The sequence below is a fragment of the Aspergillus puulaauensis genome, chromosome 1 (genome assembly GCF_016861865.1).
Source record: "Aspergillus puulaauensis MK2 DNA, chromosome 1, nearly complete sequence".
Classification (NCBI taxonomy): domain Eukaryota; kingdom Fungi; phylum Ascomycota; class Eurotiomycetes; order Eurotiales; family Aspergillaceae; genus Aspergillus; species Aspergillus puulaauensis.
In genome coordinates, this window is record NC_054857.1 from 3,880,219 (window position 1) to 3,901,119 (window position 20,901).

General features: G+C 51.3%; 8 protein-coding genes across 8 annotated transcripts; 4 read left to right on the plus strand and 4 right to left on the minus strand.

The window, feature by feature from the left end:
• Window positions 1-80: 80 nt before the first annotated feature.
• EXO84 (exocyst subunit EXO84) lies at window positions 81-2,287 on the minus strand (the record flags this gene model as incomplete). The annotated part of the gene is made up of 3 exons (XM_041697628.1): window positions 81-480; window positions 550-1,831; window positions 1,906-2,287. 3 exons carry the CDS (start codon window positions 2,285-2,287, stop codon window positions 81-83), a joined length of 2,064 nt encoding a protein of 687 aa, XP_041550894.1.
• Window positions 2,288-2,618: 331 nt separating this feature from the next.
• Window positions 2,619-3,257, plus strand: APUU_11529S (TOM complex receptor protein TOM20; the record flags this gene model as incomplete). The annotated part of the gene is made up of 3 exons (XM_041697629.1): window positions 2,619-2,676; window positions 2,747-2,992; window positions 3,049-3,257. 3 exons carry the CDS (start codon window positions 2,619-2,621, stop codon window positions 3,255-3,257), a joined length of 513 nt encoding a protein of 170 aa, XP_041550895.1.
• A 1,170-nt stretch (window positions 3,258-4,427) lies between these two features.
• Window positions 4,428-6,096, plus strand: gel2 (1,3-beta-glucanosyltransferase gel2; the record flags this gene model as incomplete). Its single annotated transcript, XM_041697631.1, has 5 exons — window positions 4,428-4,436; window positions 4,494-4,624; window positions 4,715-4,814; window positions 4,876-5,160; window positions 5,215-6,096. 5 exons carry the CDS (start codon window positions 4,428-4,430, stop codon window positions 6,094-6,096), a joined length of 1,407 nt encoding a protein of 468 aa, XP_041550896.1.
• Window positions 6,097-6,613: 517 nt separating this feature from the next.
• APUU_11531A (F-box and WD domain protein) lies at window positions 6,614-10,043 on the minus strand (the record flags this gene model as incomplete). Its single annotated transcript, XM_041697632.1, has 2 exons — window positions 6,614-9,666; window positions 9,725-10,043. 2 exons carry the CDS (start codon window positions 10,041-10,043, stop codon window positions 6,614-6,616), a joined length of 3,372 nt encoding a protein of 1,123 aa, XP_041550897.1.
• Window positions 10,044-10,579: 536 nt separating this feature from the next.
• On the plus strand, window positions 10,580-13,006 carry MRE11 (MRX complex nuclease subunit; the record flags this gene model as incomplete). The annotated part of the gene is made up of 2 exons (XM_041697633.1): window positions 10,580-10,595; window positions 10,647-13,006. The coding sequence occupies 2 exons, from the start codon at window positions 10,580-10,582 to the stop codon at window positions 13,004-13,006; spliced, it is 2,376 nt and encodes a 791-aa protein (XP_041550898.1).
• Window positions 13,007-13,176: 170 nt separating this feature from the next.
• APUU_11533A (acyclic terpene utilization AtuA family protein) lies at window positions 13,177-15,175 on the minus strand (the record flags this gene model as incomplete). Its single annotated transcript, XM_041697634.1, has 3 exons — window positions 13,177-14,688; window positions 14,752-15,098; window positions 15,148-15,175. The coding sequence occupies 3 exons, from the start codon at window positions 15,173-15,175 to the stop codon at window positions 13,177-13,179; spliced, it is 1,887 nt and encodes a 628-aa protein (XP_041550899.1).
• Window positions 15,176-15,462: 287 nt separating this feature from the next.
• On the minus strand, window positions 15,463-16,287 carry APUU_11534A (uncharacterized protein; the record flags this gene model as incomplete). Its single annotated transcript, XM_041697635.1, has 2 exons — window positions 15,463-15,825; window positions 15,895-16,287. 2 exons carry the CDS (start codon window positions 16,285-16,287, stop codon window positions 15,463-15,465), a joined length of 756 nt encoding a protein of 251 aa, XP_041550900.1.
• Window positions 16,288-18,149: 1,862 nt separating this feature from the next.
• On the plus strand, window positions 18,150-19,765 carry ALD5_1 (aldehyde dehydrogenase (NAD(P)(+)) ald5; the record flags this gene model as incomplete). Its single annotated transcript, XM_041697636.1, has 3 exons — window positions 18,150-18,211; window positions 18,275-19,546; window positions 19,606-19,765. The coding sequence occupies 3 exons, from the start codon at window positions 18,150-18,152 to the stop codon at window positions 19,763-19,765; spliced, it is 1,494 nt and encodes a 497-aa protein (XP_041550901.1).
• Window positions 19,766-20,901: the final 1,136 nt, after the last annotated feature.

Here is a 20,901-nt window from a genome sequence, read left to right on the forward strand (position 1 = left end):
CCAGATGAACGAGATAGAGCGCTAATGGAACAATAGCAACAAAAGACTGAACAGAAGAATGTCCGGACTAACTAAGTCCATTAGTGCTCCTTACTTGCAGCAGCCTCCGCCAAGCCCATGATTAATGATTCTGATCGAGTCATCTCTGGCCTCGTGGTTTTCTCCTCCTCCGTCATTTCCAACCCTTTGGCAATTAAGTCGGCAAAGTCAACTCCAACCTCAGCTAAAATACCCGCCTGTTCATGCACAACATCAATGCATTTCTGCCATACGGTTGTACCACGCTGTACGCTGCTTAGTTGACGCGTCAGCAGCGCGTTGAATCCGTCCAAGTGGTGTTTCGCCCATTTGATGCATGCGCTGGTCATCACAGATGGGAAACATTGTTGATAGATGCCAATGGTGTTCTTAATAAGGGTGAAGTAGACATAGGATATTTGGAATATATAAAGAGGAAGGTCACCCTCGAATACACATGCTCTGCGGGGAGATAATTAGGTACGATGTACTATGTGTAAACATTCAGCAAGGTGAAGAATGCCAACTTACCGAATTCGCTTTGAAATATTGTCAGATCGGGCTTTGAGGTAGGACTCCCGGGCTTGGTCCTCAAAGCCCAGCCGGGTAAGCCAGGTGACGTTGGTCTTCGTCGTCACCGGAAATGAGTGAGTGTCAATTAAAGACCGAGACAACACCCCCGCCAATCTGGCAGCCCGCTCATCGACTTTGGCGTTGATCACGTCTTGTGCGACTGCGTTACTTTTCAAGCCCCGGGCCAGTTTCCGTAGTCGATCGATGTTTGAGACAGCTTCTTCGAACCGCTGGAGCGCAATGTCAATGTCGAGTTCATCCACTTGGCTATCGACCCAGCGCAAGTTTTGTTGTTTCCCGTCAACATCAATGCGGACCTCAGGTTTGTCACGTGCGCTCTCTGTATTTTCGTGCAGGTCTGGTTTTGGCGAGTACAGCAAGGAATTCCTATTATTCATATATCCAAGAGATTCGACGTTCTTTCCGGCTGTCTCGGTTTCAGTGCGAAGTGTGCGTCGGAGATCCTCCACAGTTTTCCGGAATGTACCCAAAAGATCGCTCTTAGCAGAGCTGTTTCGTTTGTCATGGCGATAGGTGAATGGCTTTGACCCTACACGAACATTGATCGCGTTCGTAATCCCACGATCCTCAGCCTCTTCGCGAGTGGATCCAGTGCCCAAGTTGGCACCCAGGTCGATCATATCGACATCCTGTAGTGGCCAACATTCTTCTGCAATTAGTTTTGTCGGTGCTGGACCACGGTGGTTTGGGTTGGAGTGGTCAACTCGTTTCCGCTTCTTGGCCGCGACTAGCAAATGGTCATTGAGAAGCACGATGTGAACTGGGCGTTTGGGTTTCCAAGTTGCCGAGTCAAGTTCGGCCCAATTGCCGGTCTCCAGAACAATATGACGACCTGGGACCATGGGTAAGAACTTTTGGGACCCCTCGACTGTTTTCCATAATGTCTGGAGCTGGACGTTCCACATGCTCTCGAGGTTGGCGACTGAGCTACGGTTACTGCGCTTGGATATCCGCTCATCCGTAGTAGGCGACATGGGATTCGGCCCATCCCCGATGGCAGTCTGCCCCAATGCAGTAGTGAGCTCAGCCATCAGAGAGCGAAGAGTCTTCATCTCTCCCTTGAGCTTGTCCGCCTCCTGACTGATCCTGATGAACTGGGTGCGGTTTTGATACACATTCTGCTGAAGATCGGTCGAGGTTCTGTTCTTTATTTTCTTGAGACTTTGCTGATACTGCCTAATATCATCCTCTGAGGCATTTGCGAGTAGGCTGGTCACGTCTAGACATCAAAGAGCGCAGGGTCAGTACATAATCCGCAATGCAGCCAGAGCTACGACGCAAGGGTCAACTCACATCGATCAACCGGTAAGCTTGGATCCCGTAGGACATTGAGATCAACTTCTGGAGGTCCTGATGGTTCCGCCGATGGTTTCCGGCTTGACTGCGGGGGTTTAAGCCCTGTATAAGCGGAGGGGACTTGCGGTACACTCGGAACTGGTGGAGCCCCATCGAAATCAGGGGTCTGGTTGAAGCGAGTGGAATATCTCCGCTTGACTAGATCCGACGTCGCATGATTTGACGGTGCATAGTCGCGCGAACCGGAGCCGGAGGAAGCAGTGGACGTGGTAGGAGCCTTATGATTCTGGGGTAGTGGACCCGAGATGGGTTTCGGGGCACTGATCTGTGGACGGGGCCGGCGAGATTTGCTGCGGAGTGTGAGACCCCGGCCTTCCATTGTTCAGATCGGGCGCGAAAGACGAGGAACTGGGAGCAAAGGGCAGGACACAGCTAGGCTATAGAGCAAGAGAGGAGTCGTGGTGTCCGATACGTAGCTTAAGGTGGAGAGAAACGCCGACGCGGAACAAAGATGATCCCGGCAGTCAATCAAAATTATCCCGTCGCAGCTTCCCGTCATGATGCCGACGAGCTTCGAAAGTCCGCATTCAACGCCGCGCGAGAACAATCAGTGCGTCCATCATCAAAAACGCGTCTCTCGAGATTAAACATCTACCTTTGTTCTTCCTTTAGAGCCGATAATCCTCTATTTCAACTACACACTCTTCATCATGAGAACCTCAACGCTAGCCTTCGCCTCTGCTGGCACCATCATTACCGGCCTTCTCGGTAAGGACTGATACAAAATTTACCCATTGAGGCGTGTAATTCAAATACTAACTTTTCCTGCGCCACGTAGCTTATGCCGTGTACTTCGACCACAAGAGACAGACGGACCCCGAATTCCGGAAATCATTGAAGCGTAACAACCGACGACTGGCAAGGGCTGTCAAGGAAGAGGTGGAAGCCCAGGGAGCTCAACAACGCGAAAGCATCAAGAAGGCTCTCCAGCAGGCGAAGGAGGAAGGTTTCCCCACCGATCTCGAGGAGAAGGAGGCGTACTTCATGGGTCAAGTCGCTAAGGGCGAGGGCCTTTGCTCCGAAGGTATGTCAATCGGGTTCTCTTGATAGTAGTGTCGGCAACTCACATATGAACTCTAGGTGCAGACAAGGTCGATGCTGCATTGGCCTTTTATAAGGCACTTAAGGTCTACCCTCAGCCCAAGGACCTGATCTCCATATATGACAAGACCGTCCCCAAGGAGGTGTTGGAGGTCCTTGCTGAAATGGTCGCCATGGATCCTGCCCTCAAGCTCGGCAGTTTCACTGGCGAAGGTGGCAGTGCTGCTGACCACCACGGCGTTGAGTAAAAAGCGCCACGCCCTTGTCCTCGTTCGCCCACTTTTTTCTCGGCATATGAACCTTGGCCTGCCGACGCCTTTCTCAGTATCTTGTGTTTCTGGCTCACGCTGGGCCGTGGCCTGGTCATCTTCCCATAATATGTCTTTCCGACGTTATAATTATGCCATATCTGTTGGGTGTGAACGGCCTCTCCACTACTGTTTGATTCGTTCTCGTTCCCCTGTATAGCTGCATCGCGCCTTGGCCCCTGCTCGACGTGGCGGGCGGCTTGGTATTTTCTCGGCGCCGTGACTTTGTGTCTTGTCCTCGACCAGTTTCTTTGCCCCTTTCTTTGTCGGTGTCCCCGTTTCCGCGATGGTTTGTGGGTTGCTGGGACTGGCATCTTGTGTTATTTTCAATTTCCCCGGAAGCCCCTATGAGGGATTCGGATTGTATTCTAGAGATATTGTGGTAGCAGGGAGAAAATTGCATGATGATAGATTATGTTTAATCCTTCTGATACGAGCCGTGCACAGGCAGTATGTTCACGTGCCACGGACTCCGGTCTGACAATTTCCTCCAGGCCCGCGGGCTCCAACAGCTGATACTGTTCATTTCTGCAGCATCCCACAGTTCCAATTGGGCCGCCAAAGATCATCGGCTAGGATTCCCTCAGCGTTGCGGTTTGATGGAACGCCCGCCAGAGACCAATTGAGCGGTCCCCTTCCAGGGGTCCCAAGACAAGTGGAGCGTTTATGGGTTCTGGGCGAGACCTAGTCCTGGGCGCCGAGCACCCTAGTTTTGGAGCTCGTCTGGTCAATGGCTGCGAGATTATGGACAAGGACTGCCCAGCATTCATTTTATATTTCGGGCTTGGTTGTTTCTTGGATGGAGTCGAGGGGTGATGGGACCCTCACGCTCTATTAATTTACTTCAGGGTCGTTCCTCCGAGGATTTTCTCTCTTTTCTTCGCTCTTATTACTCCTTCAACGCCTTTTCTTCTTTCTAATGACTTTCTTCTAACAATATTCATTGACTACCCACGCTCGTTCATCCTCGGTCTATAGTACCGCTGTCGCTCCTTCAGTTTCGAAATCCAGGGTCTTTCCGGGGGAAAGCCCTATTGTACAATCGTTCACCTAATCCACCTCGAAATTTACTACACTGTTGTGGCGTAGAACCGGTCAGGAATATACAAGATGGTCCCCGTTTGTGCTCCTTATTCGGCGCCCTTTAGAGTATCTTGGAACTGACACCAGTGGCAGGCATACGGTCGCATTCTCGCCGCGGTCTGCGCTCTCGCAACTACCGCCAATGCTGTTGTCCCCGTTGAAGTCAAGGGAAAGGACTTTGTCAACAGCGAGACGGGTGATCGTTTCCAGGTTCTTGGTGTTGAGTAAGGATTTACCTAGATCTCTCGGGGATATTCGATCCCGTTACTTGGTTCAGAAAGTAGCGGTGCTGATCATGGTGTGCTCTCCAACAGTTACCAGCCCGGTGGTACCTCCGCCGTCAACAAAAAAACCGACCCTCTCAGTGACCGCGATGAGTGTCTGCGCGATGCTGCGCTTATGCAGAGACTGGGTGTAAGCGATCACACTCCGCTGGGTTAACTGGCGCAATCGTCCTAATCTCATCGCAATTTAGGTGAACACCATCCGTATCTACAACTTGTCGCCTGAGCTCAACCACGACGAGTGTGTCTCCATCTTCAATGCCGCCGGAATCTACATGATCCTCGACGTTAACTCGCCTCTGTACCCCGGTTATATCGACCGTACTGCTCCTTGGGAAACCTACAACAAGGACTACTACACCCAGGTCTTCGGTATCGTTGAGGCTTTCAAGGACTACCCTAACACTCTGGCTTTCTTCGCCGGAAACGAGGTTATCAACGAGGACAGTGTTAAGCAAGTGCCTCAGTACATTCGTGTATGTCTAACCACGCTTATATTCCAGTCTTATTCATAGCTAACCCGGCGTTAGGCGGTCCAACGTGACATGAAGGAATATATTGACAACCACCTCGACCGTGCGATCCCCGTCGGTTACTCCGCTGCTGATATTCGCCCTATCCTTGAGGATACTCTCAACTACTTCATGTGCGAGGATGAGGACTCCCCCAAGTCCCACTCCGACTTCTTCGGCCTGAACTCCTACTCCTGGTGCGGAGACGCCGACTACAAGAGCTCCGGATACAACGTCCTCACCGACATGGTTAGCGACGCCACCATCCCCGTCTTCTTTTCTGAGTACGGCTGCAACGAAGTTAAGCCTCGTGAGTTCACTGAAGTCGCCGCCATCTATGGCGAGGAGATGTCTCAGTCTTTCTCTGGCGGTCTCGTCTACGAGTACACCCAGGAAGACAACGACTACGGTCTTGTCAAGCTCAACAACAGCGACACCGCCACCCTGCTCATTGACTTTGAGAATCTGCAGAAGCAGTACGCCAAGCTCGACATGGACCGCATCCGCTCCTCCAACTCCAGCCAGACCAACATCAAGCCCATCACCTGCAGCTCTGACCTCATCAAGAACGGTACATTCAGCAGCAACTTTACCCTCCCCGCTAAGCCCCCAGGTGTCCAGAAGCTCATTGACGACGGCTACGACAAGGTCACGGCCGGCAAGCTCGTCGATGTTGAGTCCGAGGACGTCAAGCAGACCATCTATGACCACACTGGCAAGAAGGTGACCGGCCTCAAGTTGAATGTTCTTGCCGACGGCGAGTCCAACGAACCCGGTGGCAGCACTGGCTCCAGCTCCGGCTCTAGCTCCGATGACGACGACAATGCCGCTGGCATCGTCGCTGTGCCTGTGGGCCTGGCCACTATTGCCGCTACCCTGTTTGCTCTGGTCATGCTGTAAGGAAATTGACCCACTTAATAAAGAATACCGCTTTACTCTCACCCATCATCCACTTTTTTCGTTTTATCAACTTACTGTATGTATTCGATTCTGAAAAGATGTTCCGTTGCGTTTGTTTTATAAGTACTTTTCTCGGGTATTTTTTCTCCAGTGTAAATATGAATGGATTATCCATGACTTTAGTCATGAAAGATAGATAGTGTTCTTCCACTTTTCGACCCTGGCCAGAACAAGAACAGAATAGACCAAAGGCCCCCTTACCAGTTCGGCAAGTCTCCTCGAGTGCTCGGATGAGCAAGAAGACGCATCACCCGATGAAACAGACATTGCCAGGGAATTTGGGGGTTTCTGAGACCGCTCAGCGTACCGTGGCTACAGCTCCAGCCTCTTTACAATTAAATACTGCATATGAAAACGTTGGAGTGCAATTGAATTCTAATCACGATGTATTGAGCAAGAACAATTAAAACAAGCAAACATATTTCAGAATATAAGTATTAAATATATCAAACGATGACTACCAGACCACCCGAGCCTTGCCCTTGTTCTTTGCGGATGCTGGAGACTGTGACGCTGGAAGAGAGGGGAACTCGTCGTCTTGATGGTCAGAAGGATCACCAAGTTGTTCATGCTCATAGCCATTAGTCTCCACAAGACTCAGCTGGATGGCCAAATCTAGATCGTCTATCTCCTGCTGCCGGCTGCTCTCTGCAGCTTCTGCTTTAGGAGAAGACGATGCACTCTTAACCGACGACATGCCATTCGAGTGTTTGACAGCAAAGGGTGAAGGTGGCTCAAATGAGCCTTGGTTTGCGGATTCTTCAAGAAGACTCAATCGAATTGCTTCCGCAATTTCTGGGTCTAGGTCATCTTCGACAGGGTCGTTGCACGGAGAAGAGGCCGACGAAAGCTCATCGGGTGCAAAAGAACTATCATTCGGTCCGATAGTGTCGCTGGGCGAAGTACTGATAACAGAATCCTCCACAGTATCGCCCCGCTTCGTAGCTTCGCTGCTGTATGCCTCCTGGCTCAACAGCTGTGCATAGGCGAGCAGCTCCTCTTCGCTAACATCCGGACCCAAGAGGTCGACCCCAAACCGGTTACTTAGGTGGGCTCTCTCTTTCTGGTCGGCTTTCGCTTGTAGCTCCATTTCCCGTTTCTCATCCTCGATGTAATCATTGATGGCCCCGCGTCCACTGTTGTTGAATCGCTGACCGCCGGCGCCTAGGTTGTTACCTCGTTGGCCATAACGAAGCCGCCGCTTGTTACTCTTATACTGGTCTGCAGCAGAGGAGCTATACGACCAGTAGCGAAGATGGGTGCCCAAGGCCACCATACCTCTTAGACGAGTGGGATCGGGATCGAGACTTATCGCACCCGTTGCGTAGAAATTATTTCCAACGCCATTCATGGAAGCTTCGGCCTGGACCAACCGTCGGCGCGCACGCGTCGAGAAACGGGAATTGATGGTTCGAATTGGACGGCTTGTGGAAGCGAGGGGATCCCAAGCTTGCACTAGTCCATCATTTCCACCATGCACCAGATACAAAGACGTCAGAGCGACACAAGACACACTTGGGGATTCAGTGAATATGCATCGAATCGGCGCAACAGAGTTGACAATCTCGGAATTCTTTGCGGTGGGGGAGCGAATGTCCCAAACGAAAACCGAACCAGTGGCAGTACCAACCGCCATATATCGCCCACGTTGCCCTGGTATTTCAGCGCCGGAAGGCCGTTGCATGTGCGGCAAGGGTGACGATACAGCAGAGGATGACTCGGGGTTGCCCGACATAAGAAGATCCTCATCAGGAGCCAAGACGGAATAGGTCGAATTGTCTAAAGCACTTGTTGTGATTTGCAAAGACTTTCGACCATCGAAGTGAAATTCGGTAATGTACCATTCGGTGTTTGCCGCAGAGAAAACGGTTTCTGTGAGTTGACTTGAGGCTCGAGAGGGTGGGAAACTGTTTGTGGCGGACGAAACTGCTGGGGAACTGGCAGGTCCACCGAAAATCGAAGAGGTAACGACGGCTGGAGAAGGCGTATCTGGCTTGGAAACGGGTATTGGCAAATGAGACGGTATAATTTTACGGGCGTATCTGCGAATAGCGGCTTTTTGGTCTTCTCCGTCACCACGTTGAATCACGACGAATACCTCACCAGCACCATGGCCATCGCCTCCAGGGAAATCCACTCTCAGGTCGCGCCTCATATCCCAACCTTCGCACACCTTGCGGAAATGCTTCGGTTTGAAAGATAAGAATTGCTCAATTTCTTTTGTCTCTGCTGTTACCTGCTCGTCGCTAAGTTTCATTGAGTCAGAAGACGATCGTGGGCTATAACTGCCGTCGACAAGCTCGCGATTAAACGGATCGGGTCGAGCGGTCCGCCTGCTGACCTCCACTAGCTCCCATCGGACACTGCGCCCGGTTTTCCAAGCTTGTTGATCGGTAATCTCGGGCGTTATATTGGTCGGCATAGGATCGGTTTGCTGGGGCAGATCGGAGAGATAGAACACCTCTCCCAATGCATTGAGGACAGCCGCCCACACGCGACCACGCTGATGGCGCTTCACGGAATAGTTCTCATCAACCGCAATTGAGACGATAGGGACACCAGGGCTAAGAACCCATCGAGCTGTAACCTGACCTCTTTCGAATCGCTTCTCGTAGGTTGGATGAGGGCCCAAGGCATAAGCGCTTAGAATCCCCGAGGACGACCCAGACAACATTCCAACCAACCCGCCGGTCATTTTGAGTATGTCGGCCGATTTCGCGATCCATACGGCAGTGATCGCAGTTGTGATGTGGTTAATGGCAGGAATACCGAACTGAGGTTGCGATCCACTATCGTTAGGAAGACCTAAAAACCTTCCCCTCTGCTCGGCCGTGGACAAATAGTAAATACGTCCTTGTGGGCACCCTTCGCCGTAAATCATGCCATAAGGCTGGCTGATCTCCATCGAGTTGGGCACCCCAACAATATTACCAGATCCAAGTCCATATTCTGTCTCCCCAGGAAACGAATCGGCGAAGTGACGAGAGAAATTGTGATCGGCCAAACCCCAGGTGCCAACCTTGACAGTTGAGGGGTCGCTAGCGGTCACCGCACACTGCTCTGAGGCGCCATGGATAAAGAGAGGCTCCTTTCTTGAAGATTCGTTGCCAAAATTTCCATTCAGATGGCTGACAGGGTACAAGAGCTGCGAAGTGTAGGTCGCGATCGCGCTTCCATTACGGACTGATGCGGTTCGGACCGCAGGACTCCTCTTAGCTAATCCGAATTGAGCTGGTTTGCCTCTCGAAAGTGATCGCAGCAAGCGAGTTCTTAGGATATATTCGCTCCTCCACGAGGCTAATGCAGTAAGTCTTGAAAAGTATCGTTTGTCTGACGTCAATCGATCGGAGTCATGAGCATCTTCCAAAGCCGAGGGGCCAGGGAAGTAGCGCGAGAAGGCGATCCTCCACGCATGAGGGGTAGTAACAAGACTGTGGAACCGACGGGACACCAGTGCGATAGATGACAGTGCCGGCGGAGGCAGGTGGGATAAAATATGGGTTAAGACCTCTGGGATCCATACGTTAGGCACATGATTGAATTAGTACCGGTGATTGGACAAACACACCATTCGGGAATGCATCAATTGACAAGCTCGACTCCTTCGTTGACGGTATCACGATGAATCCAAAATCCGACTGACTCCGAGATTTAATCTCGTACTCACTCACTCGATCGATTGCTGACGAGGACTCGGTGTTTAGGAGCGATAACTCGTCGGCCGATGAGTCAGAGCCCATAGGAATGTCTCCGGTGCCCCAGGGGAGACGGCCAGAGATTTGGGAGTCGCAATAAAGATCATGTCCATGCTGGGTAGAGTGAAAGTTGTCTGGGGAGCGGTTTACAGTGCGTGAGCGATTGGAAACGTCAGAGGGCGCTGGCTGCATATAAGGTATTCGCGGGGTATAAGATAAGGACGATGACGACTGAGCCAGGGACTAGGTCTGGATCAGTCGGGATGCAGGAGGTGCGATATAAGCGTGGTAAGCGTGCGAAGAAAGCGAGACTCGTTTGAATGAACGCGCGATGTTCAAAGAGGGAAGGATGAGGGAGGGAAATGCGAGGGGATGAGATGAAAAGAAAGGGACTCAGGATGAAGGTCGGAGATTGACGGGTCGCCTCCAATGCAGGTTTCGCGTCAGATCACGTGGTGTCGCGCCGTGGCGAGCGTGTTTGCAGCACGATGAATATAGCTACAATTTCCACTCAACTGGCCTACTTCTCTTCGCTGGAAATGACATCGAAATAAAGGAATAATTTTAACCCTGCAGATTGCACCCTCCCACCTTGTCAAGGGAGCTCGCCCCAGGCAGCAGTATCTGCTGAAGCTAATGGTTGGCTACCTACAGCTCTAACTGCCTATATTGAAGGCCTTTGAACCAAGCCTTCAGCTTGGGCTTCTTTTCAAGTAAACAACACCATAATGGCCAGTCTTGGAGGTGATATATCGAAATCCGCCAAATTTTAGGGACCTTGCTAATGCCGTCCAGAGGCGGAAACAATCCGCATCCTCGTCTCAACGGATAACCATGTCGGTTACAATGAGCGAGATCCTATCAGAGGCGATGATAGCTGGAAAAGCTTCCATGAAGTGATGTGCCTGGCAAAGGAGCGTGATGTAGACATGGTGCTTCTGGCAGGCGATCTGTTTCACGAGAACAAACCGTCTCGAAAATCCATGTATCAAGTGATGCGGTCAATCAGAATGAACTGCCTCGGTGACAAACCTTGTGAGCTTGAGCTGCTCAGTGACGCGAGCGAGAACTTTCAAGGTGCTTTCAACCACGCCAACTATGAGGACTTGGATATCAACGTCGGAATTCCCATCTTCTCCATCCATGGAAACCATGACGACCCATCCGGGGAGGGCCACCTTGCCGCTTTGGATATTCTACAAGTATCGGGGCTGCTCAATTACTATGGGCGGACGCCGGAGTCGGACAACATCCAGCTCAAACCGGTATTGCTACAGAAGGGTCGAACCAAGCTAGCGCTCTACGGAATGAGCAATGTGCGAGATGAACGACTATTCCGCACTTTTCGGGATGGGAAGGTCAAGTTCTTTAGACCCTCGATTCAGAAAGATGATTGGTACAACTTGATATGTGTCCATCAAAACCACCATGCATACACAGAGACGGGGTATCTACCGGAAAACTTTCTCCCCGAATTCCTTGACCTTGTCATCTGGGGCCACGAGCACGAATCCCTGATCAACCCTCGCATCAACCCTGAGACAAAATTTCGCGTTATGCAGCCTGGTTCTTCTGTTGCTACCTCATTAGTTCCTGGTGAAGCGGTAGCGAAGCATGTTGCGATCCTAAGCATTACGGGCAAAGAGATGAAATCTGAACCGATCCGGCTCAAGTCGATTCGTCCCTTTGTCATGCGTGAAATCGTGCTTTCCGAAGAGAAGGGAGCTCAAAAGTTGGCGCGCAAAGAGAACAACCGTACAGAACTCACTCGCTTCCTCATGACGATCGTAGAGGAGCTCATCGAAGAAGCCAAGGCAGACTGGCTCGAGCTACACGGCGATGAAGCAGAAGACGAGGAACTGGAAGTACCATTACCGCTTGTACGGTTGCGCGTTGAAATATCCACCCCCGAAGGGGGCAATTTTGACTGCGAAAACCCACAGCGGTTTTCCAACCGGTTCGTCGGTAAAGTCGCGAATGTCAACGATGTAGTGCAGTTCCACCGCAAAAAGAAGGCCGCCTCATCACGCAAGAAGGATAATGACATCGACGAGGAAGCAATGTCCCACCTCGCCACCCTAGACACGGTGCAGGTTGAGCAACTCGTTCGCGAATTCCTCGCCGCACAATCCCTATCCATCCTCCCGCAAAACTCCTTCGGTGATGCCGTCTCCCAGTTCATCGACAAGGACGACAAGCACGCCATGGAAATGTTCGTCAACGAGTCTCTGGAGGGCCAAATCAAGCACCTACTCTCACTTGACCGCGACAGCGACCACGAAGAGGAGACCGAACAGAGCTCCTTGCAAAACGCTATGGAGAAATACCGCAACCAGATGGAGGACATGTTCTCAAAGGGCGTCAAGAAACGCACTCGGGGCAAGAAACGTTTCAAGCCAAAGCCCGATGGCTGGGACACGGAATTCGATGGTGCCTGGGAAGACCAACCAGGTGCCCTCATCCACTCTGATAACGAAGGCGGCGACCCCAATGAGGAAGAAGCCGGCGAAGACGGCACAGAGCCACCCGCTGGGCGGTCCTCTGCGCGTGGTCGTGGGCGCGGCAGGGGAGGGAGAGCCGGAGCAACCACCACAGCCCGCAAACCAGCATCCACAAAAGCGGCCGCAACTAGGAAGCCCGCACAAACCAAGGCAACCGCCTCTCGAGGGCGTGGCCGCCGCGCGATATCCGAGGACGAAGAAGAGGAAGACGACGTTGTCATGATCGACGATGACGACGATGAGCCCGAAGCCGTCGCAGAAAAAATCGAGGAGGACGATGAAGACGACGACTCCCAAGCCCTCTTTGTCAAACAGCCAGCCTCCAAGTCACGCAAAGCAGCAACCACATCTACGACTGGCACCCAGCGTTCGCGCCAAACGAAACGCACCGCTCCTTCCCCCGCTCCATCCTCAAATACCGTCAGCCAGGCCGGTACAACCGCCCGCCGTGGTAGAGGAAAACAGACACAGATGACGCTGGACTTTGTCGGTTCACAGGCGAGTCAGCGTGCCGGTGCTGGGTCAGTTGCGAGTAGCAATACCAGGTCGATGAGACCGAACCGCACCACCAGGAGCGTTAGTGTTCTTAGTGAGGATATTGATGATAGTGATGGGTTTGAGCCGATGCCTAGTAGCAATCGACGGCGGAGGTAGCCAGAGTGAACTTTTCTCGGGACAAGTATGAATATGCAATAGTGACAATACCCCTTTCAAATTGATGAATAAACCAGCCGTTTCTTACAATAAGGGCGAAATATCTAAGCATGTGCTAACAATAGCTTTAATGATATCGACTGGTATACAAACAAACAAACCACCTACAATCACAACCTCCCCCGATTCAAAAACCTCACTGGCAAATCCACCCACCTAGCCCTCAAAAACTCCGCAACATTCTTCCCCAAAAAGTCCACCGTGGTGGTACTCGAGACACCACGATCTAACAAATTCCGGAACAAAAAGTGTACAGCCCTTAAGTTCGGTAGCTCACACCGCTCAATCGCCAGCTCAGCGTTAGAGTTATACCCGGGCCCTAGAAGTTCTGTTATCTTTTCTGTTGAGAGTAGTGACCGCAGCCAGGCGTATTCGTCGCTGTGGCGCACCCAGAATCCGCAGTTTGCGTCGGGGCCCTTGTCACCCGAACGAGCGTGGATGAGCCAGCCTAATGGACCGGGGGTTGTTTGGCCGAAGTCGGGGTGGGTGATGGGGGTAGTTGTTAGGGCTTGGGAGGGTTGATGGGATGGGTAGGTTGTTGTCTTTGGAGGAGCAGGGATGTCAAGGACTTTATTATCTTTGAATGGGAGGTGGACACGGTGTTTGATGTCTTCTTGGGGAAGGAGAGTCACGTAGTATTCGAAGATGGGTTTGGGGAAGCCCTGGCGGAGGTCTAGGTGAAAGGTTGCGCCTGGGTAGCCCTGCATGATATTGTCTGTGATGTGACGGAGGAAGCGATTGGGGGCGATGTCTTCGGCGTTACGAGCTTGAACAATGACCCGGAAGGTGACAGTAGCGCTGTTCTGGTCTTTTGGGTTGTCTGGGACGGACCCGAGGGTTGAAAACTCGAGGGACGTGTATTTGGAACTATACGGGGCTAGGAGGTGTCGGATCTGGGCTTCGAGCATGCGAGCCTTTGCGTCGATGTCGAGTCCGACAAGGAACCAGGATGCTTCTGCTTGGAAGCCTCCACGGGCTGTGATGCCGACTTTGGTGGTGGGTGGAGGTGGAGCGGAGCGGACGCCGTGCAGGGCGACTCGGTTGACGCCGACTTGTTCGAAATGGATGCCGTTTAGGATGGCCGTGACATCTGAGTTGAAGTACCACGGACCCTGGATCTCGTATAGCAACTGAGAGGAACAGGTGTCGACAGTGACAGTGCCCCCGGTGGCATACGACTGCATCGTGATAACCACTCTTCCTTCCGCCGATATCTCAGCAATGGGGTAGCCGATGTTGGACCATCCATCTTTGCCAACGTGTTCTAGCTCTTTGAACCCGGTATAGTTTCCTCCACAGGCATAGTTACTGCACTCGATGAGATGACCCGCGACAAAAGCATTGGCTAATTGATCAAGGTCGCTTCGCCGCCATTGGTGATACCAATATGCCGCTCCAATGACTGGAGATGCATCAGATACCCTTCCACAGAGCACTATATCGGCACCCTCAGCAAGAGCAGCTGCTATTCCAAGACCTCCCAGGTAACACTGTGCAAATATTGGTTCGAATGACCAATCCGACAGTACCTCATTTGTATAGATGTTCTTGAAGTTCGACTTGCCCGACGATAGCGCCGTTTTCACAGTAGATAAAACCTCATCACCAGACACCCAGGCCACCTAAGCACCACTGCATTAGCAAGAGAAGCCCAGGTCACAAGATAAAAAAAGGAATCGACCAACCTTTAGATCTAACCCCTTTGCCCGGATCATTTGTGTTACTGCGTCGTACAGCCCTTGCGTATCCGTATTTCCCGCATTAACGGCTAATTTGATACGGTGCTTCGCCAGGTCTTCCAGCGCCGGCTGCAGAGCCAAGAGGAATGACAACTCGTAGCCTGGTGGAATATCAGTGGCATCTGTGCTAGGCTTGCCCTGAGTCTGAGTTTGATCTACTCGCCGTCCAGCGGCGACGACCATATTGGCTTCGCTCATGAAGTCTGCGATTATGACGTCCACCGGATCTTGTGGATAGTTGCGGGCAAATTCTGCAATGGCATGGCGTCGGTCAGATGCAGAGCCAGAGGCGCCTGTTGATAATTCATCAGTGATGTTGCTTGTAGCTGTGAGTTGACATACCTGCGATGCGAACCGGTCGAGAGCTCATTGTGACGGTGCTGACTTTCTGTGATAGAGTTGCCTAATGATGGGATTTGTATGGGTGCAGTATGAATAGGAACGCCCCATATTTGTATCAATAACGTATAAGTAATAATGAGGATCTGGATTGCCGTTGGATCGAATGGGATGAGGCCTCGGTTGTCGGTTTGGTGATGCGGGGTCGGGAAGTTGTCTTCAAGATGGAAGCCTAGGTACAAGTATACAGAATAAACGAGATATTCAATGTGACTAAGTTCATTAAGTATTCAGTTGTGCTACAAACTCGTTTTTGTGCTAATGAAGTGAGTAAAAACTAAGATATCCAGCCCACTGCAGGACCGCCATCGCAACAAACAGCAACAAAGCAGATGTCTTCACAAATTCGATCTCATCTCTATGATAGCGAGTCCAGTTACTGAAATTGGCCAGTATGACACTTTGACCCTTGTCCTGTAAAGCTGTTCGGAGTCCTGGCAACCCGTCTAAACTACGACTGTTCCATTCTCCCTGGTAGGAGCGGATATCACCAGCTTCCACTTTCTTGCTTGCCCAGTTACCCAGGGTTTCCCGATCTTTGAAGTAGGGTTTGGGCTCGTTTGTTTCTGAATCGAATGATAGTGAAAGCTGCGGAACCCCGTAGCCGCATGAGGTTTGCACCTGTTTACAATATTGGGGTTAGTGGACTGGACTCCAGATTGGGCGTGAGATCGAATTGTATGGAAGAACCTTGAAGACATCCAGCCGAATAATGGCACGCGCTCCGACCAGCTTCTTCCCTTGCATGCGTGCGAGGTATGGCTCAAAGTCGGGGTCACTCCATTCAATTACAGACCCAGTACAGAAGAGCCGTAGGATGCGGGGGGATGCATCGAAAGAGCAGAAGAGAATGGTGATGCGGCCGTTTTCGCGTAAGTGGCTAATTGTCTCTCCACCAGAACCTGTTGCATCAACGTATGCCGCCTCGTTGGGCCCAAGGATGGCAAACGAAGCATCTGGGAGGCCTTTGGGAGAGAGGTTGATATGTCGGCCACTGAGAGGGGCAGAGGCTGTGAAAAATACTTTCTGGTTCAAGGCCCAGTCGCGCAGATTTGGTGATATTGATGGGTAAAATGTGGGCATTTTGCGTGTGTTTCGCAAGGCAGACGAAAGTTGGAGAAGGTTGAGTCAGAATGCGACAGCGGAGTTGAAGTATCTCGTATTAGTGAAAGTGCGGAGAAAGCCTCCAACTCCGGTGGCTCGCAGGGATGGAATGTCCAAGGCTTAGCACGAGCATAAACAATTATTGCCAGTATTGTGAGACAAGATCTGTAAAAAAGGAGTTGGGCCACCTTTATAAATCACAAATCAGGACTAAAAGACGCCGGTGATGTCGCACATTACACGCCATGGTTTCAACTGATGGTGTCAATACCGTTCAACTGTGGAGGAGTATACACGAAATCACAGAAAGATTATATTAACATATACGGAAACAAAAATATAAGCGTATCAAGAAGCAAGTTATCATCAGTTCATGGTCAACTTCTATGGTATTGATATTAGGTCGGGAGTACTTCGCCTAGAAAATGGCGGGTCCTCACCCCTCAGGGAACCATCCCCGAAAGTACGGGGTAATTATGTCGCCAGTGCGGTCTGATGCGAGTTCCCGGATGGTGGTTATGGGCTCAAATGCATATCCTCATATTCCTTCGTCATTCGACTCCGGCGCCTACGGCCAGGGCAGTGGCAGTGGATCGGATCCGGGTAACAAAATTAACAACGATAGTGCCGGATGTATTCGGTTCTGAGAGACATTAGCTGCCCCCAGAACTGGATATTAAGCCTGTACTAGGACCAATAGCAGTATACTAATAGGAGATACAAGCTTCATTCCAAAAGCCACTGTCGGTTTCCCGATGGGGGTTATCCACAACATTGCAGAAATGCAAATCCCTTGGGAAAACCAGCTGTTTCAAAGATGTCGGAACCTTTGACTGGTCCATGAAGCAGAATAGTGTCCAGAGTCAAGGGTGTCCGTGATAGTGGTGTATCGGAGCAATGCTATTGTTTAGTGATCAACGGCATTACCACCGCGCGGTTCCGCGGCGGGGCTTTTAGCGTGTCAGCAGCCCGCATGGTCCCAGGAACTCAAAACGCCAAACACGAAGATAATCCCGGGGATAAACAGTTGGAGGGGCTTCCTGAAAATTGGCCCTGGCGGCTGGAGGAGGGGTTGGTCAGCACGTGGTTAGGAAGTGAAGTCTGGACCAGTCGAGCGAGGGGCAGGGAGATCGACAGTACAACCCAAACCTTGTGGGCCCGCAGTCGGACAGAGAAGATACCTTGGGGCAGGCCGTCGGCATCTCGCGCGAGACCTTGGAGGCTGCAGGCTGCAGCTGCCCTGAAGGTTGGAAGAACTGTCATGGAGAGCAAGGGGACCCGGCGGTTTCTTTGCCCAAAGCAGCAAGCGGCCTGTCTGCTACTATACAGCTGTTGGTAATCAATCAGAGTCGGAGCGGAGACCAACCGATGCCAAGAAACCGGTAATTTATGACGTATAGCGCTTCCTAGGGCAGTGATTGGCCCTAGAAGGTGAGGGAACCCCGCACGATTGTCTTCCTCACGTACCGTTTCAACCAGTTGGGCTGTCCTGGACAGCAGAGGTTAGGAAACTGGTGGCGGTGGAAAAGTTGCAAATCCGCGATACATCCTCGGTTACCCTCGCAGAGCTGTCCGTCTCGGCTTCCCAGAGCGAGATGCGGAACCGCATAGCAATGATTTCATCTGGGTCGCCGGTGGGGTGGTTACAACGTAATTTACCCTGAGCTGCTCCAGCTGGGGCTTCGGTGCCATTCACCAAGTTGCCATAGCATTCCCCTCCTTCCCCTCTTTTGCGGCCCCGGTCACGAGTATTAATATGGAGGTCTTTCCTTTCCGCTTGGTCTGCTCTGCTTTCCACCTCTCCTTTCAAGATACCCCAATTCTATCACTCTCCTCTCAAAATGTCTAACCTATTCACTACCATCGAGACCCCCGTTGTCAAATATGAGCAGCCCACTGGCCTGTATGATGTTATCTCTCCCCTCATTCGTAAAGTGCGTGTCTTCTAACTATCCTTGTCTCCTAGGTTCATCAACAACGAGTGGGTGAAGGGCGCCGAGGGCAAGACCTTCGAGACCATTAACCCCACCAACGAGAAGCCCATCATTTCGGTCTACGAGGCCACCGAGAAGGATGTCGACACTGCAGTCGCTGCTGCTCGTGCTGCCTTTGAGGGCTCATGGCGCCAGGTCACACCCTCCGACCGTGGTCGTCTAATCAACAAGCTGGCGGATCTTATGGAGCGTGACATTGACACTATTGCTGCTGTCGAGGCTCTCGACAACGGCAAGGCCTTCACTATGGCTAAGGTCGACACTGCCAACGCCATCGGCTGTCTGCGTTACTACGCCGGTTGGGCCGACAAGATTCACGGTCAAACCATTGACACCAACCCTGAGACTCTTACCTACACTCGCCACGAGCCCGTTGGTGTTTGCGGTCAGATCATTCCCTGGAACTTCCCTCTTCTCATGTGGTCCTGGAAGATCGGTCCCGCTGTTGCCGCTGGTAACACTGTTGTCCTGAAGACTGCTGAACAAACCCCTCTCTCTGGTCTCTACGCTGCTAAGCTGATCAAGGAGGCTGGTTTCCCTCCTGGTGTCATCAACATCATCTCTGGTTTCGGCCGTGTTGCCGGTGCCGCTATCTCTAGCCACATGGACATCGACAAGGTTGCCTTCACTGGTTCCACCTTGGTCGGACGCACCATCCTCCAGGCTGCTGCTAAGAGTAACCTCAAGAAGGTTACCCTTGAGCTGGGTGGCAAGTCGCCCAACATTGTCTTTGACGATGCTGACATTGACAACGCCATCTCCTGGTCCAACTTCGGTATCTTCTTCAACCACGGCCAGTGCTGCTGTGCCGGATCCCGTATCCTTGTCCAGGAGGGTCTGCACGACAAGTTCGTTGCCCGCTTCAAGGAGCGTGCTGCTCAGAACAAACTCGGAAACCCCTTCGATCAGGACACCTTCCAGGGTCCCCAGGTCTCCCAGCTCCAGTTCGACCGCATCATGGAGTACATCAACCACGGTAAGCAGGCTGGTGCCACCGTTGCTGTCGGCGGTGACCGCCATGGCAAGGAGGGCTACTTCATCCAGCCCACTGTCTTCACCGACGTTACTTCGGACATGAAGATCGCCCAGGAGGAGATCTTCGGCCCTGTCGTCACCATCCAGAAGTTCAAGGATGAGGCCGACGCCATCAAGATCGGAAACAGCACGGACTATGGTCTTGCTGCTGCCGTCCACACTAAGAACGTCAACACTGCTATCCGCGTCTCCAACGCCCTGAAGGCTGGGTAAGTTCCTAATTTATGAATACAAGTCTTGTCCAGCATGAAACTAACTTTCTTCACAGTACCGTCTGGATCAACAGCTACAACATGATCTCCTACCAGGCTCCCTTCGGTGGCTTCAAGCAGTCCGGTGTCGGCCGTGAGCTTGGCTCCTACGCTCTCGAGAACTACACCCAGATCAAGACGGTGCACTACCGCCTGGGTGATGCTCTCTTCGCTTAAAATTTTCTAACGCTATGACATAATGACGATATTGCGTATACAAATTGAATTTATTTCGTGTGCTACGGCAGCGGTTCCAAAATGTTTCTCCTTGTGAACATTCATGTAAAGCAAAACAACATAAGATATAATATGATATGATAAATTCATCCAGTTAATTCCCCTGTAACATCTGAAGTCTGGACAATACAATCGCAAAACAGCACCAGTAAACTATCTCGAGCACACCACCGCTGGAACATGGAACCTCAGAAAAGTTCCTAATTGAATCTCGGGGCGCTCTGCCCCTCATCCAATTTCCAACCAACCCAGATGATTCAACACCCTCCGGGCGCCGGGAAAACACCCCACGAGCTTTCCATTCTCGGGCTAAGACCTGCCGAAGCAAGTACACTATTCTTCCACTATAGTGGATCGTGAAAAGAGCTGTTCCTAATGTACGGATTAATCAGCTATAGTAACTAACTAGTTAGTTACTTGAGTTACTACTTAGTTATTTTGCAGTATGGTCTGTATTAAAATACTGCACTCACTAACTTACTTATTACGTTCTCCGTATGTTAAATTCCAAATGATAGTAATGTCAGAATACCTTCAATTCAACCCGTCTCTCTTCCCAAACACTTATCTATGTCAATTACTGCCTGGAAGGTACGTAGAGTGAAATACCCCCCGCAGCGGCTGGTAGCCTGGTCGTAACCCACTTAGTCTACCTAAGTCAAACGGTAGTCTACGGAGTACTTCCTTTTCCAATAATAATAGTAATACTAATAATGATAAGTGTTTTCTCTTACCCCAAAACGCGTCAGTATCATTCACCGCTACTGTTTTCTTTTGTTTTGTTTTGTTGGGTAGGTATCTTGTTTGGAGTGCTTATTCGGCTGCCCAAATCGTAGGTTACCAGTTCGGTTGACGGGGCAAGTTAGATTCGGTTGCAATAATTGGATAGACAGGGAAGGCTAAGCTTTGTTTTCAGGAACTAAATATAAATACGGGATTGTTATGTAAAGAGAACACCCTCGTTAGTCGTTAGGATAATGGCGAAGGCGGGTATATAAATCAAATATGAGTACATCAAATCGTGTCATGGCATCAGTAAGCGTTGCCTCGTTGCGGTTGCGGTTGCGGTTGCGGTT